Raw genomic sequence first — 15186 nt, 5'->3', positions numbered from 1 at the left:
ATGGCCGCCTCTCGCCGCTGCCTCTTCCTGCTGCTTCTGTCCACGGGCGTGGCTCTGTTGCTGCAGCCGCCACTGGGTGCCCGGGGGACCCCGCTGGAGCCAGTATACCCGGGGGACAATGCCACGCTGGAGCAGATGGCCCAGTACGCAGCGGAGCTCCGCAGATACATCAACATGCTGACCAGGCCCAGGTGTGTGCGAGAGAGGGCGAGAGACCCCAGCCCTAGACCCTTTCACGCTCTTGGGAAAGCAGAGCATCTCTACTGATCTGGCCTGGGCCCCTGTGCCCCGGGCGGGATGGTGCCGAGGGGTAGGCACGGGGCAGGTGAGCTGGCACCTCGGCACAGCGTTGGCCCCAGCTACCTCTCCCCTCCCAGGTATGGGAAAAGAGACAAAGAAGGAGTGCTGGACTTCTCGGAATGTGGCTCCCCCCACGCAGCTGCCCCCAGGTGGGCTTGGTTCCCTGCCCTGTGTGTCCAGATGCCTGGGGCAGAAATGGGTGTGTGTGTCGGGGGTGGGGGAGAACAGGGGCCTAGGGCTGGCCTGAGGTCTTCCGAGGGCACGAGGACTACCCACTCATGCTGCCACGCTCTGCCCTCTCCGCACAGGCAGCTCAGCCCGAGGGACTCGTAAAGTCACCTCCTGCCCCTCTGACTCCAGGGCAGTGCCGGCCCAGCTCGCCCTTCCGCACCCTTTGCTCTGGCCGCAGCTTGCTCCCTGCTCCCACGCAGGCTAAATAAAGCACATCAAAGTCATAGCCTCATTCTCTCTGTGTCTCTGGGGACCCCAGGTCGGGGCAGGAGCAGGCCAAATGCACAGGAAGAAAGGGGGAGGCAAGGGGGAGAAGAAGGGAAACAAGGGTGTTATGAATGATCCAGAACGTCTGTAGGGTCATCAGAGCCATCCAGCTCAACCTCTCCACTTCACAGAGGGGCAAATTGCGGCCCAAGAGGAGGCAGGGACTCCCCCAAATTCATTCAGCAAGTCAGTGAAGCTTGAATCATCCCATTTCAGCAACCCTAGACCCTCCTGATCATAGGCTTGATGGCAGCCCTGCCCCCAAATGCACACCCTTGAATGCTTTCCTATAGCCTAGGCAGTAGGTGAAGTGCTCATTTATACTAAAGTGTCCTTGGCATGGGGGTGGGCGCGACAGCCCAGCCCAGAGGAATGACTGGGGTTAAGACAGTCACCGGCTAAACCTGTGGCATTGGAGCTGCCCTCCTCTGGGCAGTCAGAGGTGTGTCACTGTGCGTGCTCGGTCGAAGGGCGCCTCCTCACGGCACGGTGCCCAGCAGAAGCACGGCCGGAGGAGGGGGACATGGTGGGGAGGGGTCTGGAGATGGTGTCACGTGAGGTTGTTGGGAAAAGGAGCCTCTGTGTGCCAGGGACATTTAACCCTCTCTGTGAGGGGGGAGAAACTGTTATCCTCGCTCTACAGAGGAGGAAACCGAGGCTCAGAGAGGTCCAGCAGCTTGTCCAAGGTCCAGCAGCAGATGGCAATCTAATACAGGGATACAGCATTGGCTTTAGAGTCAGATGAACCTGGGTTAGAATCCAGGATGTGCCATGTTCCCTGTGTGCTTTTGGGCCAGGACATAACCTGAATGATAGGGTTGTAGTGAGCAGGACATGAAATAATGCATGTAAAACATTTAGCATGGCCCTTAACCCAGAAAAGTGCTAGCAGACGGGAGCTTCTGCAGGGCAGACTTGCAGCCAACCAGATGCTTCCATAAAGCATGGTGGACAGACGAGCAGAGGGATGGGCTCCGGAAGGCAGGCTTTCCTTGACTATAAGTTTCATCTTTGAAGAACCAGAAAACTGGAAAGGACTTGCCCTGAGAGGTAGTGAACTCCTGGATGTAAGAGCTATTCAAGCAGTCGCAGGAGGGGAGGCCGCGGGAGGAATTCGGCCTTCCAGGGAGGAGGCTGCATTGGCTGAGCTCTCCGGCCACCTCCAGGAGTCCAATCAGTGGATTGCACACTCCAGCTCTGGGAGGGTGAGGACCCTGATCCTGCCCGGGGAGGCCTGCACTGACGACGGGTCCCAGTGGCCCTTGCCAACCCTCGCCCTTCTCAGGCATCCTGAATAGGTGGGGATGGGCTGATGTGTCTGCGACTGGGAGGGAGTGACCTCGTCTCTCTCCTCTTTTCCTGGCCTGGGAGCACCTGTGGATAGGGGTCATGGCAGGGGTGGGGGGAGAAGTGAGAGAATTCAAACCTTCTTGGTTCCTGGAATGGCTCCTTCTGCCTCCCCTACATGTCCTGCCTGACGAGATGGGGCTTGTGGGTTCGGTGGATGAGGGGGTCCACTTTTCTGGGCTCAGCACCTCCCACTGACCCCATGGCAACGACACCACACTGTGGTTCCCCTCAAGTCTTGGCTGTCTGGTGTGTGCAAACGACTTGAAAGTGGAACTAGGCCCTGAAAGGCAAAGGGCTGGAGAGGATGCTGCCACTGGGCAAGCGCATGGCTCAGGCTGATTCTTACATCCAAGGGGGTGTCCGGGAGGGGGCTGGTTTCAGCAGGAGAATAGAGCTTGAGTTTGGATGACGGAGCCTTAAGTCTCAGAATTTTCCCTGGCAGCTAAGGGGATGGGTTCTAGGTTGGGAGAGGTGTACTTACTTCCCAGGAGCAGGAATTGGGACTCTGCTCAGGACATACCTGAATGTGACACTTGGATCAGGAAGGGGCCTCTGCCCCTGCCCCCAGGGGAGACAGCTTCTCGGGGACAGGCCTGGCTGAGCTCCTGCCCTCTCCCTGCTCTGCTCACAGCCAGAGGGGCTGAGAGGGTCCCCGGGGGTGGGGCAAAGCCAGGACCTTAACGCTCTGCACACTGGGGGTCTGCTTGTTCCTGTGCCAACCCTGACCTCCCAGGCTGGCATCAAAGCTGCCCTGCTCGGGGCAGAAACTTGGGGGGTGAGGTCTGGCTGAAGCTCCTCCCCCGAGGTTGCTGGGACCCACTTCTCTCACCTCTGCTCTCCCTCTTGTTTAGGGCCCCCGCCCCTCCCCCGTAGTGATGTAAGTGTCTGAGGTGGGGGAAGGTGGATGGGTCGCAGGGAGGAAGCAGGGAAGACCCCACAGCTGAGGTCTTTTTCCTTCTACTGTAGCAGCTCCAGGAACCCCTCTCCCCCCTCCAAGGACAGGTCCCTTCTTGCCCAGGGCCCACAGAAGTCAAGGAAGCAACAGAGACTCCGTTTCTCTTTATTGTTCTCACCGGGGCCGGGCTGGGCAGGAGTTGGGCCCCTCTCAGAATATAAAGAGGGTCGGTGGGCAGGGAGACTTGAGTTGGGCTTCTGGAAGTCAAAGCCCAGCCTGGAGAAGGAAGTCCCCGGAGCCCTGGATTCCCCCCAGCCCTCAGGGCTTCCTTTCGCTCCCGCCCAGCCTGCCCCCAGTTCCGAGGCCCCTGACTGGTGCCAGCCGAGCCCAGGCTCTCCTACCTGGGGCCCCGGGAGGAGGCTGCTGGTCGGGGTTTCGCGGCGTTCCGGGGTGGCGGGTTCGTGGTGCTCTGTCGGGGGAGTTTCGTGGCGTTCGCTGATAGGGGTTTCGTAGCGTTTGCCGGTGGAGTATTCTTAGGGTTGTTCGCGTCATTAGAGTTCCTAGCGTTCTTGGACTTCATGCTGGGGAACACGTCTTTGCAGAGGCCATGCGCCTGCTCTCCGAGCCCGGTTCCGGGCTGCGATGCGCAGGGAGTGGGGTGGGGTAGGGTTGGGTAGCGGGGGCAGGTGGTGTCTGTTTCCTCCCCTCCCCCTCCCTTCCTCCCTGCCCACCTGCTGTTGAAGAGCTTCTCTATGTACTTGAACTGGCCGAAGTTGGGCAGCCAACGGGCAGCCCTGGGCCTGAGACGCTGCGGCACTTGCACTTCCCCACGGCCCCGTCAGGTCTCAGCAGCAGCAGCGCAGGCACAGCAGGGCGAATGCGCAGGCGCAGCGCACAGCCGATGTCTGGAGCGGGCGGGGCAGAAAGAGGCGGGGCGGTCACGTGACGCCCAGCCCTCCGACGCGTGGCGGGGTGGGCAAGCTGGGGTGCCCGGGCGCTCAGACCCAGGGACCCTCAGACTCTGGGACGTAGACAGGTACACTACTGCCACAAAGGACTTCCAGGTGCCCAGGCCGAATGGTGCACACCTGGCCGTGCACAGTGATGAGCACAAAGCACCAGGTAAACGGGGACCGTGGCGATGGACTGGGAGGCACACCCTGAGATGAACACACCAGGACGCCATAGAGCCATTGGTCAGCTCCCTAATCTCACTGACTTCCGTGACTCCTTCCTCACCCCACTCTGGCCTCTCCTGCCTCTTTGCTGTTCCTCAACAATGCCAGACATGCCGTTCACTCTGCCTGGAAGCCTCCTTCCAGATATCCGTATGACCAGCTTCCTCGCCTCGCCTTCAGGAGTCAGCTCAAAATTCACCTTCTAAATGGACCCTACTCTGACGCCCTTATTTAACACTGCAACTCATCCCTTCATCTTGTTCTACTCCCCCCGCCCCCTCACCGCACCTTCTAACTTACTATATTCTATGCTTATTTTTTCTTGTCTTCATCCCCAGCGGTAACCCCTCCACCGCTCCGCCAATGTAAGCACCATGACAGCTGGGCTCTTTGCCTGTTTTGTTCACTGAGGTATCACAAGCACCTAGAACAGTGCCTGACATTTAGTAGGTGCTCAATACTGCGTGTTAAATGAAAGACTAACACAGTTGCGTACAGGAATGCTAGCCCAAGGATCCCCACGCACACCCAGCCGTGCACAGAGAATTTCGTGCTGGCAACACACAGGCACGCCCAGTGATTCACATACTTTGATGGCCATACACATGCTACATACCACCGGAGCCCCTGAGACCCTCAACCCTCTCTTGACCAGGAACGCCTCTCCTCCCCACCACCCAAAGCAGGGACAGGAAGCGCTGGCAGCTGTCCTGGCCATCAGACAGGCAGAGGGGGTCTTCCCTGGCCTCATTCATGACCTTAATGGCCTGAGGAGGGGCGCTTGGTGCCAGCCTCCATCCCAAGCTCCTGGAGAGCACAGTTGACAGGGACCACCAGACATTACCATGGTGCTGGGCAGGTGCAGAGCGGCACGGCAAAAGCGTCTCTGGTCAGGACCTCCCAGCCCCTTTATATTCCTCGGCATCCATGTCCCCTTTCCCTCTAAGTCTCCACCTCCTCCTTCTCCTGCCCCTGTGTCATAACCTGGGAGTTGGTAACAGGGAGAGGGTGGGGGTGGAAGCACATGGGCTGCCAGCTGTCCTGACCAGGGCACAGTCCCTGCCAGAGGCCCAGAGGTGTGGGTGGCAGAGGCAGAGGCACTGAGGAGTCGGGTAACTTTTCGCTCCAAGCCTACAAATCCTAGAGAGGAACTGTCTCGGGGGTTGAGAGGGAGCTGTGCTTTTCCCAGAGGCTATTTTCAGGGTTGGGAGGGGAGCTATGTTGAGAGACCAGGTGTTCCTTCCCATCCAGCTGGCTCCAGGGGGCCTCCTTTCCCTTCAGGGCTGCTGTGAGGCCTCAGAGCCCCTGCTCCTGGCTTCTAGGCCTCTGGCGTGGGGAGGGTGGGGGGGTGGTGAAGGTGAGGTTTCTGTCTTCAGGACTGCAGACCTCACTGCTCGTCCTGGGTATTTTCCCGGCCTGCCCTGCCACTCTGGAGCCCCTGATGGATGACCTGCAGAGCCTTCTGAAGGGTGGTGGGTGTTGGCTGCCTGCTTGAGGGATGAACTCAGGCCTTGGGCTGCCTCAGGTCAGAGAGTTTTGGCTGTGTGGCCTGTCAGGGCCCCTGTAACTGCACAACATTACTGCTTTTCTGGGGTAAGGTTGAGAAATGTAGGCTGATGCTTTTTCATGCCCATCCCACTCCCAGAAGGGGCACAGTAGGAAGAGCAGGGGCTTCTGGGTAGGAATCCTGACTTCACTACTTCCTGGCTGTGTGACCTTGATTAAGGGACATTATCTCCCCTGAGTCTCCGCAGCCTTGTCTGTGCAATGGAGCTGGTTACACCTAGAGCACAGAGCTGTTGTGAGGATTGAGTCAGATGTTGTAGCTGAAGCCCTTGGACAGCTCCCGGCACTAAATAAGTGATTAGCGTGTGTGAGCCCCTCTACTCCCCGATGTGCTCTTTCCCCCCACCCCCATTCACACTTCTCCCTCAGGGGAAGGGGTGAGAAACTCAATGTCAATGTCACAGAAGTTTATAGGATGGCTCAGTAGCCAAGTGAGACCAGGACTACATTTCCATGGAGCCGAGAATCTCCAGAAAAACAATGAGATTCCTATGATAAAATTCCATAGTACAAGGCGGGAGGAGAGATCTAGGGGCCAGTGTACCTCAAATCCCAACAAATAGGCTATTATTTATCCTACTTAGGCACAAGCCCAGCGCTGATGCCCCCATCCCCGAAAGAGCTCGAATATGTGTCCTCTTGCAGCTTTGGCTGTGAGAACCCAGGCTGCCCTTACAAACCCCTGGGCTCCTCCTCCGGCGCCAAGGGCCCTCAGTCCCTCACTCTTCTGGGCTCAGTTCATTCCAGGAACCATCAAGTTCTGAGGGATGGTGCTCGGCTCCCCTCCTTCCTGGCCTAGAATAAGAGAAAATGCTCGATAGGGTGAGCAGGTTGCAGGAGGAGGCATAAAGGACTCAATATTATTATCAATAACAGTAGCTCTATGAATATAGAGTTATATATTGTTGATAACTGATAATCATCGCAGTTGCTCAGTGCTGGGTACCAGGAGAAGCTTTCTGTTGCAGCATCTGTAATATTGATGACCCATGCAGGCATTGTTAACTCCTCATTTGAGGAAACAGGCTCAGAGAAGTTCTGAGACCTACCCTCTTGGATCTGGAGAAACAGGCCCATCTTCTTGGAAAGCTACCCCCAGCCAGTTACATGCCTCTCTGTCCTTCAGGCCTCGGGCCATCTGCAGTCCTGAGTCCCCCTCCATCACCTCCCAGTCCTTTGGTCCATCAACTGCTCCTAACTCAAGCAAGAGTGCTGGCCGTGCTCTGCGCCCCTCCCCCACTCCCAGTCTCCTTCCATCTGCTTGGCTCTGTTTCTCCCAGGGACCTTTTCGAGTGAACTCTTCTCTGCTGCTCCAGTCAAGACACAGGCATCAGCATCAGACTGACCTGGGCTCCAAGCTCACCATGCTGCCTGCTGGCTGTGCATCCCTGGATAAGCCACTTTGCTTCTCTGAGCACGGTGTCCTCAGCTATGGCGGCCACAGGGTTATTGGGAGGCAAAGCTGAGAGAAGGCTCCTTAGGCTTTCAGCCCCAAATCTGCCTTGAATTCTGTGAGTTGCCCCGGACCCTTCAGAGAAATTCCCTCTTTTGCTTAAGCTGTCTTGAGTTGGACTTTTACTTGCTACCAAACCAAAGCAAACTGAAAAACCTTTGATTAATAAGCCTCCCATTACTTCCTGGATAAAGCCCAATCTTCTTAGCATGACATCTAAAGTCCTTCGCAATTTGACCTCAGCCTACTTAAAAAAAATAACTTTAAAAACAACTTTATAGAAATGTTTAAACACAAAACTCCGCCCATTTTAAGTGTACAATTGGATGCTTTTTGACAAATAAGTAATCAACCCCACAGTCGAGATACAGAACATTTTCATCACCCCAGCAAGTTCCCTCCTGCTGCTTTCCAGCTCATCTGGCCAGAACCAGGCATCCCCTCAGGCTGAGAATGTGGCCCAGGATGGAAGGTTCTGGAGGAAACAGTTGCCTGTGGTGACTTAGGAGAAAATGTAGCTATCGTGTTAAGAAATTAAGTAGGTTATACATTGAGCCCTCATTAGTAGAATAAATATTAAAATGACAAGAATGCAAATAATATCATCTTAAATTGAGGTTGGTAAAAGAAATGCTGGTCTGGAAATTACTGGTATTTTGCCTTACAGGAAAAATGACAGTCAGCTTACTAATTCCCACTCTGGTCTGGCCCAGGGGAGGCCTCCCTCAATAAGAGTGCATAGAGCAGATGGTGCAGCCCCTGTGGGAAACAGTCTGGCTGTTCCTCAAAACGCTAAACGTAGAATTACCATATGAACCAGCAATTCCATTCCTAGGTGTGGACTCAAAAGAAATGAAAAACTATGTCCACACATAGCAGTATTATCCATTATAACCAAAGAGTGGAAACAACCCAAGTATATATCAACTGATGGATGGATAAACAAAATGTGGTACAGCCATGAAATGGAATGTTATTCAGCTATAACGGAATTATGTAGTAGAGAACTGAACCTTGCAAAGTCGATTGCTGGTTGTCTAGGGCCGGGCGGTGTCGGGGATGGAAGGTGAGTGCTAAAGGGCATGAAGTTTCTTTTGGGGGGGTGATAAAAAATACTCTAAAATTGATCATGGTTGTCAATTGCACAGCTCTGTGAATGTACCAGAAACTACTGAATTGTACAGAGTAAATGGGTGAATTTTATGGTATATGAATTATATCTCAATAAAAATTTTACCCCCCAAAAAAGAGTGTGAGTGGAATTGAAGCTCCTAGAAAAGGGAATTTGCTGTGTTCACTGGTGTGTCCCAGTGGCTGCAACCCCTCCAGGAGGACAGGTGCTCAATAAATATTGTGCAATAAATATGCCAAGTGACCCCTGGCACTGAAGCAGGGCCCTGAGGACTCCCAGTCTGGAATTTTCCAGACCACTCCCCTTTGCAAAAACAAGAGCTGTTCTTAGAGCATCTGTACCTCCACTCTGCTTTGGGACCCAGCCAAAAGGCTTAGCCAGATTGCGTTGAGGCCTGTGGCCTAAGAGTGAAGGCAAGACAAAGAGGATGGGAGGGACATCAAGAAGATTGACATACTGTGTCCCAGGCATGGGATCAGCCCCTCCAGCCTCCCATGGGTTAACCCAAATACCCACATCATCGAAGAGATTCCTTGGGACGAAAGATTTGAGTCTGAGGCTCTCAGATCCATGGGCTGTGAGGAGAGAGCCAGGCCTGTCTCCTTTGGAAGGAGTCTCAGGCTTGGAGGAAAGGGTATTGAAGGCTCCAACCAAGCTCAGACAGGAAGAGCCAGGTTCAAGAATTGACTCCCACCATTTCTCTCTGAGACTCTCTGATCCCTCCCCAGATGCTTTGGCCCCATCTGGGGGGTGGCCTGGCCTGCCCTCCCTCATCCCCCTGGGAATGTGTAAGGAAGTGAAATTCACATCCTGATTCTTCATATTCTGTTACTCAGGCAAGATAGTTATCAAGTGTTCACTCAACTAACGTCAGGCATCTGTTCTCCTCCACGCATTGGACAGTGTCCATGGGACAGGGAGTGAGTAAGGCACTGTTCCCTCTGCTGGATTTCAGTCTAGCATAAGAGCCAGACGTGGGCATCACCTGCCAGAAGACCCCTAAACGCCATCACAGCCGCTTGAGCAGAACAAGAGCCCCAGGAGTCCAGGACAGGGCAGGGATGGGACCAGAGAGGCCTCACAGAAGAGGAATTGCCAGAATTGGACCCCAGGGGGGATTTTGCTGGGCAGAGGAGCAGAAAACAGCTCATTCCAGACAGAAGGAACAGCACAAGCAAAGGCAAGGTGTGTGTGTGGTGGGGGGGGATGTGAGGGTGCAAGACTATCCAGGAGGCCACTGGAGTCAAACAGGTAGAGGGTTGGACAGGTACAATGAGGCAGGAACAGCAGGAAATGTGGCTGAAAAAAGTGGATTGAAATGCAAATGGCCAGAACAGGGGAAAGATAAACAAACTGTGATACATCTCACAAAGGAAGAGTACCACTCAGCAAGAAAAGAGAACAAACGGCTGAGATGCTTAACAATATGGAGAAATGTCAAAAACGTGATGCTGAGTGAAAGAAGTCAGACACAGAAAGAACACACTGTTTGATGCCATTTATATGAATGGCAAAACTAAAATAAAATAGGCAAAACTAATCAGTGGAGATCAGATCAGAGAGTAGCATCAAACTGCCACTGGCATTTTTCACAGAATTAGAACAAAAAATTTCGCAATTTGTATGGAAACACAGGGTACCCCAAATGGCCAGAGCAATCTTGAGAAAGAGAAATGGAGCTGGAGGAGTCGGACTCCTGGACTTCAGACTATACTGCAAAGCTACAGTGGTCAAGACAGTATGGTACTGGCACAGAAACAGAGGTATGGATCAATGGAACAGGATGGAGAGCCCAGAGATAAACCCACACACATATGGTCACCTTATCTTTTTTTTTTTTTTTTTTGGTACGCGGGCCTCGCACTGTTGTGGCCTCTCCCGTTGAGGAGCACAGGCTCCAGACGCGCAGGCTCAGCAGCCATGGCTCACGGGCCCAGCCACTCTGCGGCATGTGGGATCTTCCCCGACCGGGGCACGAACCCGTGTCCCCTGCATCGGCAGGCGTGGACTCTCAACCACTGCGCCACCAGGGAAGCCCTGGTCACCTTATCTTTGATAAAGGAGGCAAGAATGTACAATGGAGAAAAGACGGCCTCTTCAATGGGTAGTGCTGGGAAAACAGGACAGCTACATGTAGAAGAATGAAATTGGATCACTCCCTAACACCATACACAAAGGTGAACTCAGAATGGATTAAAGACCTAAATGTAAGGCCAGACACTGTCAAACTCTTGGAGGAAAACACAGGCAGAACACTCTATGACATAAATCACAGCAAGATCCTTTTTGACCCACCTCCTGGAGAAATGGAAATAAAAACAAAAATAAACAAATGGGACCTAATGAAACTTAGAAGATTTTGCACAGCAAAGGAAACCATGGACAAGATGAAAAGACAACCCTCAGAGTGGGAGAAAATATTTGCAGATGAAGCAAGTGACAAGGGGTTGATCTCCAGAATTTACAGGCAGCTCATGCAGCTCAATGTCAAGGAAACAAACAACCCAATCCAGGAATGGGCAGAGGACCTAGAGAGACATTTCTCCAAGGAGGATATGCAGATTGCCAACAAGCATATGGGGGAATGCTCAACATCATTAATCGTTAGAAAGGTGCGAATCAAAACTACAGTGCGATGTCATCTCGCACCGGTCGGAATGGCCATCGTCGAGGAAGCTGCAGGTGGTGAGTGCTGGAGAGGGTGTGGAGAAAAGGGAATCCTCATACACTGTTGGTGGGAATTTAAAAAATAATAATAAATTGTTTTTTTAAGTTTATTTTTTCACGTTTAATGTGAAAATGAAGATCTCATGAAGTTTACATATCACAGTATTAGGCGTTACTTAATATCAATTTTGATAGCTATAGTTACATCATCTAAAAATTACATGACGATTGGTGGCACGTTATATGCTTTTCAAAACTGCAGTAAAACAGAAATAACGTGAATGCAAATACATATTACCAAGGACCTAGGGATCACACTTAAATGACTGGATGGCAAACTTTACATGTTAGCAAGGTAAAAAGAAATTGCTAAATCTTTTTTTCCCCCTGTATTGAAATAATGAGTCTTAGATGACCAAATAACAAGATCTAAGATACCTTAAATCAAAATATTTACCAAAAGTTCAATAATGTTTTAGAACAAACAAAAAACAAAAAGGTGAAATTAAGGAGATCATTCGTATCCTAAATTTAATTTTTTCTGTTGGTTCTTAGTTACAAGCATTTCAAAGACTCTTTAAATAATACTTTTAAACTCCTAGTTAAAATAAAATGAGGTGAGGTAATATTTAATTAAAGCAGCAAGTTATACCAGTTACGTAAAAATATCTTCTGTTAATTTCAGAGATGTTTTGTACCATTCAACAAGGAAGGATCTTGAACAATTATCTCAAGATAATGCTGTGTCATCAGCGGAGCAGTGGCGAGATGCGGTCGTGGGAGACTCCTGAGGCCCGTGCAGGGAGAGGGGAACGAGAAGGAGGTGGTTTTTTTTTTTTTTTTTGCAGTACACGGGCCTCTCACTGTTGTGGCCTCTCCCATTGCGGAGCACAGGCTCCGGATGCGCAGGCTCAGCGGCCATGGCTCACGGGCCCAGCCGCTCCGCGGCATATGGGATCCTCCCGGACCGGGGCACGAACCCGTGTCCCCTGCATCGGCAGGCGGACTTTCAACCACTGCGCCACCAGGGAAGCCCGAAGGAGGTGTTTTGACTGAAGTTTTGCTGGCAGGGAACTCCCCCCTGTCCTGTGATCCCCAGACCCATGAGGAGAAGGAGGACAGCTCCCTTATCGTGGTATCACAAACTAACAAATGCCTAATGTGTCCCTTTCCCAGCTACCCCCTCCAAATGGGGGTGCCTCTAAGAGGGATGTTAGCCTCACATCAGACCCAGGAGAAGCAGGAAGGAATTTGGCGTTGACTTAATAAAAGTGTCTGATGAATAGATAAATGACAAGGACCGACTCTATAGGGAACTATGTTCAATATCTTGTAATAACCTATAATGGAAAAGAATATGCATATAGGGCTTCCCTGGTGGCACAATGGTTGAGAGTCCGCCTACCGATGCAGGGGACACGGGTTCGTGCCCCGGTCCGGGAAGATCCCACATGCCGCGGAGCAGCTGGGCCCGTGAGCCATGGCCGCTGAGCCTGCGCGTCCGGAGCCGGTGCACCGCAACGGGAGAGGCCACAACAGTGAGAGGCCCGCGTACCGCCAAAAAAAAAAAAGAATATATATATAACTGAATCACTTTGCTGTACACCAGAAACTAACAGAACATTGTACATCAACTGTACCTCGATTAAAGAAAAGAAAGAAAAAAAATGTCTGATGAAACATTATATACATATATATAACTTAAAATTCATAAAAAGAAACATCTTTCATCATGCGGATCAGCTGTTTTTCCATGTCCCTGTGTAAGGAGAGGACCGTCTCTCCCCTGAGTGAGGGGACGGAGCTGACTCCTCTTGAGGGCATCAGCTCTGCCCCTGCTCTCAGAGGCTGTGCCAGGGACAGCGAGGACCAGAGACCCTGGAGCCCCCAGCTGGGTGTGGCCAGGGGCCAGTCATGGACCTCTCTGGGCCTCCTCGTCCTGAGACACCAAAAGGAAGCCCCCTTCACAGGGTGGGCACTAGAGAGCTCAGATGGGGCCATCAGTTCTTGGCGGCCTCTTCTCTTCCCTTCGGTCTGGGGGCACATTTATCTGCTCTCCTCTGGGTTCCTTCAGCTCTTCCTGCTGCCCTGAGTCCATAGCTACCTTCTCAGGCAAGAGGCCTTGGGGGTCGTCTCTGCATCCAGCTGCCCGGCAGTCCTCACCTGTCCACACCCCAGCCCCAGTCTAATGACCAAGGGCCTCAGGCCACATCTCCTGCTGACGATCCCTTACATGCACCTATTGCCAGCCTTGGCTGTACGTTGGAATCCCCTGGGGAGCTTTTCAAACTTCTTTTGTGTGGCCCCCGCACCCAGAGCCTGCACCCGTGTTAACCAGTACCCACTTGATGGCAAGCGCTGCGCTAGGTGCTGGAGTTACAGCGGTTAATAAGATACATTCACCATCTTCAAAGAAATTCACAGGTGTGGAAATAGGTATTTATTTAGTGGAATAATGAACATTTCAAGAAATATCTATCAAAAGGTTACCTCTTGGATATCCCTGTTGGCAAGAAGGTTTTTATCTCCTTTATGAGCAGAGCGGAAAGTGGTCTCCTGAGATACACAGGTTGATGGAGTTGGAAGGGAATTTAGTTAACTAGTCCCTGTGCCCCAACCTCCCATTTTACAGATGAGGAAACCAAGGCCAAGAGGCTGAGTTTTCTGTGTGGGAGGAGGAAAGCAGTCTCCAAAAGCCAGAAGGCTCTTGCATTGTGGCATCCCCCGCCAGGTGCTCTTGAGAGCTGCTAAGCTGTTCTCAATCCAGTATCTGATGCCAAGTGAATAAAAGATTTAGGGCGCATTAGTAAAAGTATTTTAATCAAGTCTAGATAAATTCAACATTAGATTAAGCTGTGATGGATAACAGCTAAAGATTAGCAAGAAAGGTTACAAATTGTTTCTAGGTATTTATTTCTTTTAAGGCTGAGGATTATATGCATAAACTTAATCTAAGTCAAATTTACATGTTATTTAAGTTCAGCTGTTTTTGTGAGTTATCATATTTTTGTAAGTTGAAGAATAATTGATGGAAAACTAAGCAAATCTCTTTACTAACCAAACCTACTAAGCCTGGCTCTGCCACTAGCTTGCTGGGTGATCCTGGGCAAGTCATTGAACTTCTCTGGCTTTCAGTTTCTTCATTTATAAAATGAAGCTAATAATAGTAGCTATGAAGTGAGGTGCAGCATGTGTAGCAGAGCCCGAGGCCAGATGACCTTGGGTCAAATCCCAACTCTACCACTTAGCGTAATGCCTTTGGGTAAATTGCTTAACCTCTCTGCACTCAGTTTCTTTATCTGTAAAATGAGGTGATAGTATTCCCCGCCTTAACATGCAATTATGAGGCTCAAAGAAATTAATACATGTGAAGAGACTGGAACTGTGCCTGGCAGTGTGCTTACAAATGGTGGCTCTGGTGGGGATGATGTTTAGAGCTCAGAGCATCAGCCCATAATTGTAGGATAAAAATTTAAACTATGAGCAAGGTCTCTGAAAATCGAAGAATGCAAATCTAACCAGTGGGGTGAACTGTGACTAAGCAGATGCTCTGGACTCAGGGGAAAGAAAAGATGTCCTGCATTTATCCTAACCCCAGCCTCCTTTCACTCCTTCATCTTTGACCCTCCCCCATTCCTGCCCTGTCCAGGGTCTATAGGGGCACTCAAAGGCACTGTTGGCTTGTGGGAGTCTCCAGCAATGGATACTGGGTTTTTGGGTTCGCTAGCAGGACTTCCTCCCACTCCCAGGGTCTGCACTGCCTTTTGCGAGCTCGTCCCCACTCTAGTGATAAGCTACTTATTCCTGGGCCCCTTACATGGTCCCCACAGCAAAGCCCTTGGCACCTTGGTTGGGCACTGGAGGAAGAGGATAAGAGAGGTGGGTGGCACAGATAGGGCTCGGCAAGATGCCACTAATGGGTGTGTGGGCAGCAGGAAGAGGACATGCTTTCTGTACCAGATACCTGGGGCTTCAGAAGCCCTGGGGTGGACCACCGCCTTCCCCAGGAGGACCTGAGGCCAGTTATGGGTACATCAGACAGCCAGAGACAAACCACCCACTGCCCAGCTGGCACCTAGTGAGAGCCTACTCAGACCTACTCCCAGCAAGGAACCACATTTATGGGGCACTTTCTGTGTGCTCGGCG

The 15186-nt window shown here is 51.8% G+C and overlaps 1 protein-coding gene across 1 annotated transcript; it reads left to right on the top strand.

Moving 5' to 3' along the window:
• PPY (pancreatic polypeptide) lies at nucleotides 1–633 on the top strand. Its single transcript, XM_029211692.1, has 3 exons — nucleotides 1–191; nucleotides 378–449; nucleotides 609–633. Exons 1-3 carry the CDS (start codon nucleotides 1–3, stop codon nucleotides 631–633), a joined length of 288 nt encoding a protein of 95 aa, XP_029067525.1.
• Nucleotides 634–15186: the final 14553 nt, after the last annotated feature.

This window comes from Monodon monoceros, unplaced genomic scaffold (genome assembly GCF_005190385.1).
Source record: "Monodon monoceros isolate NGI ecotype Baffin Bay Population unplaced genomic scaffold, NGI_Narwhal_1 Super_Scaffold_9, whole genome shotgun sequence".
Classification (NCBI taxonomy): Eukaryota; Metazoa; Chordata; class Mammalia; order Artiodactyla; family Monodontidae; genus Monodon; species Monodon monoceros.
The sequence above is the reverse complement of the archived record's forward strand: the minus strand, read 5'-3'. Positions and strand labels throughout refer to the sequence as shown.

Coding starts and splice junctions, on each gene's coding strand:
- PPY (XM_029211692.1), top strand. CDS start 1: ATGGCCGCCTCTCGCCGCTGCCTCTTCCTGCTGCTTCTGTCCACGGGC. Junction 192..377: donor AACATGCTGACCAGGCCCAG/GTGTGTGCGAGA, acceptor CTCCCCTCCCAG/GTATGGGAAAAGAGACAAAG. Junction 450..608: donor CCCCACGCAGCTGCCCCCAG/GTGGGCTTGGTT, acceptor CTCTCCGCACAG/GCAGCTCAGCCCGAGGGACT.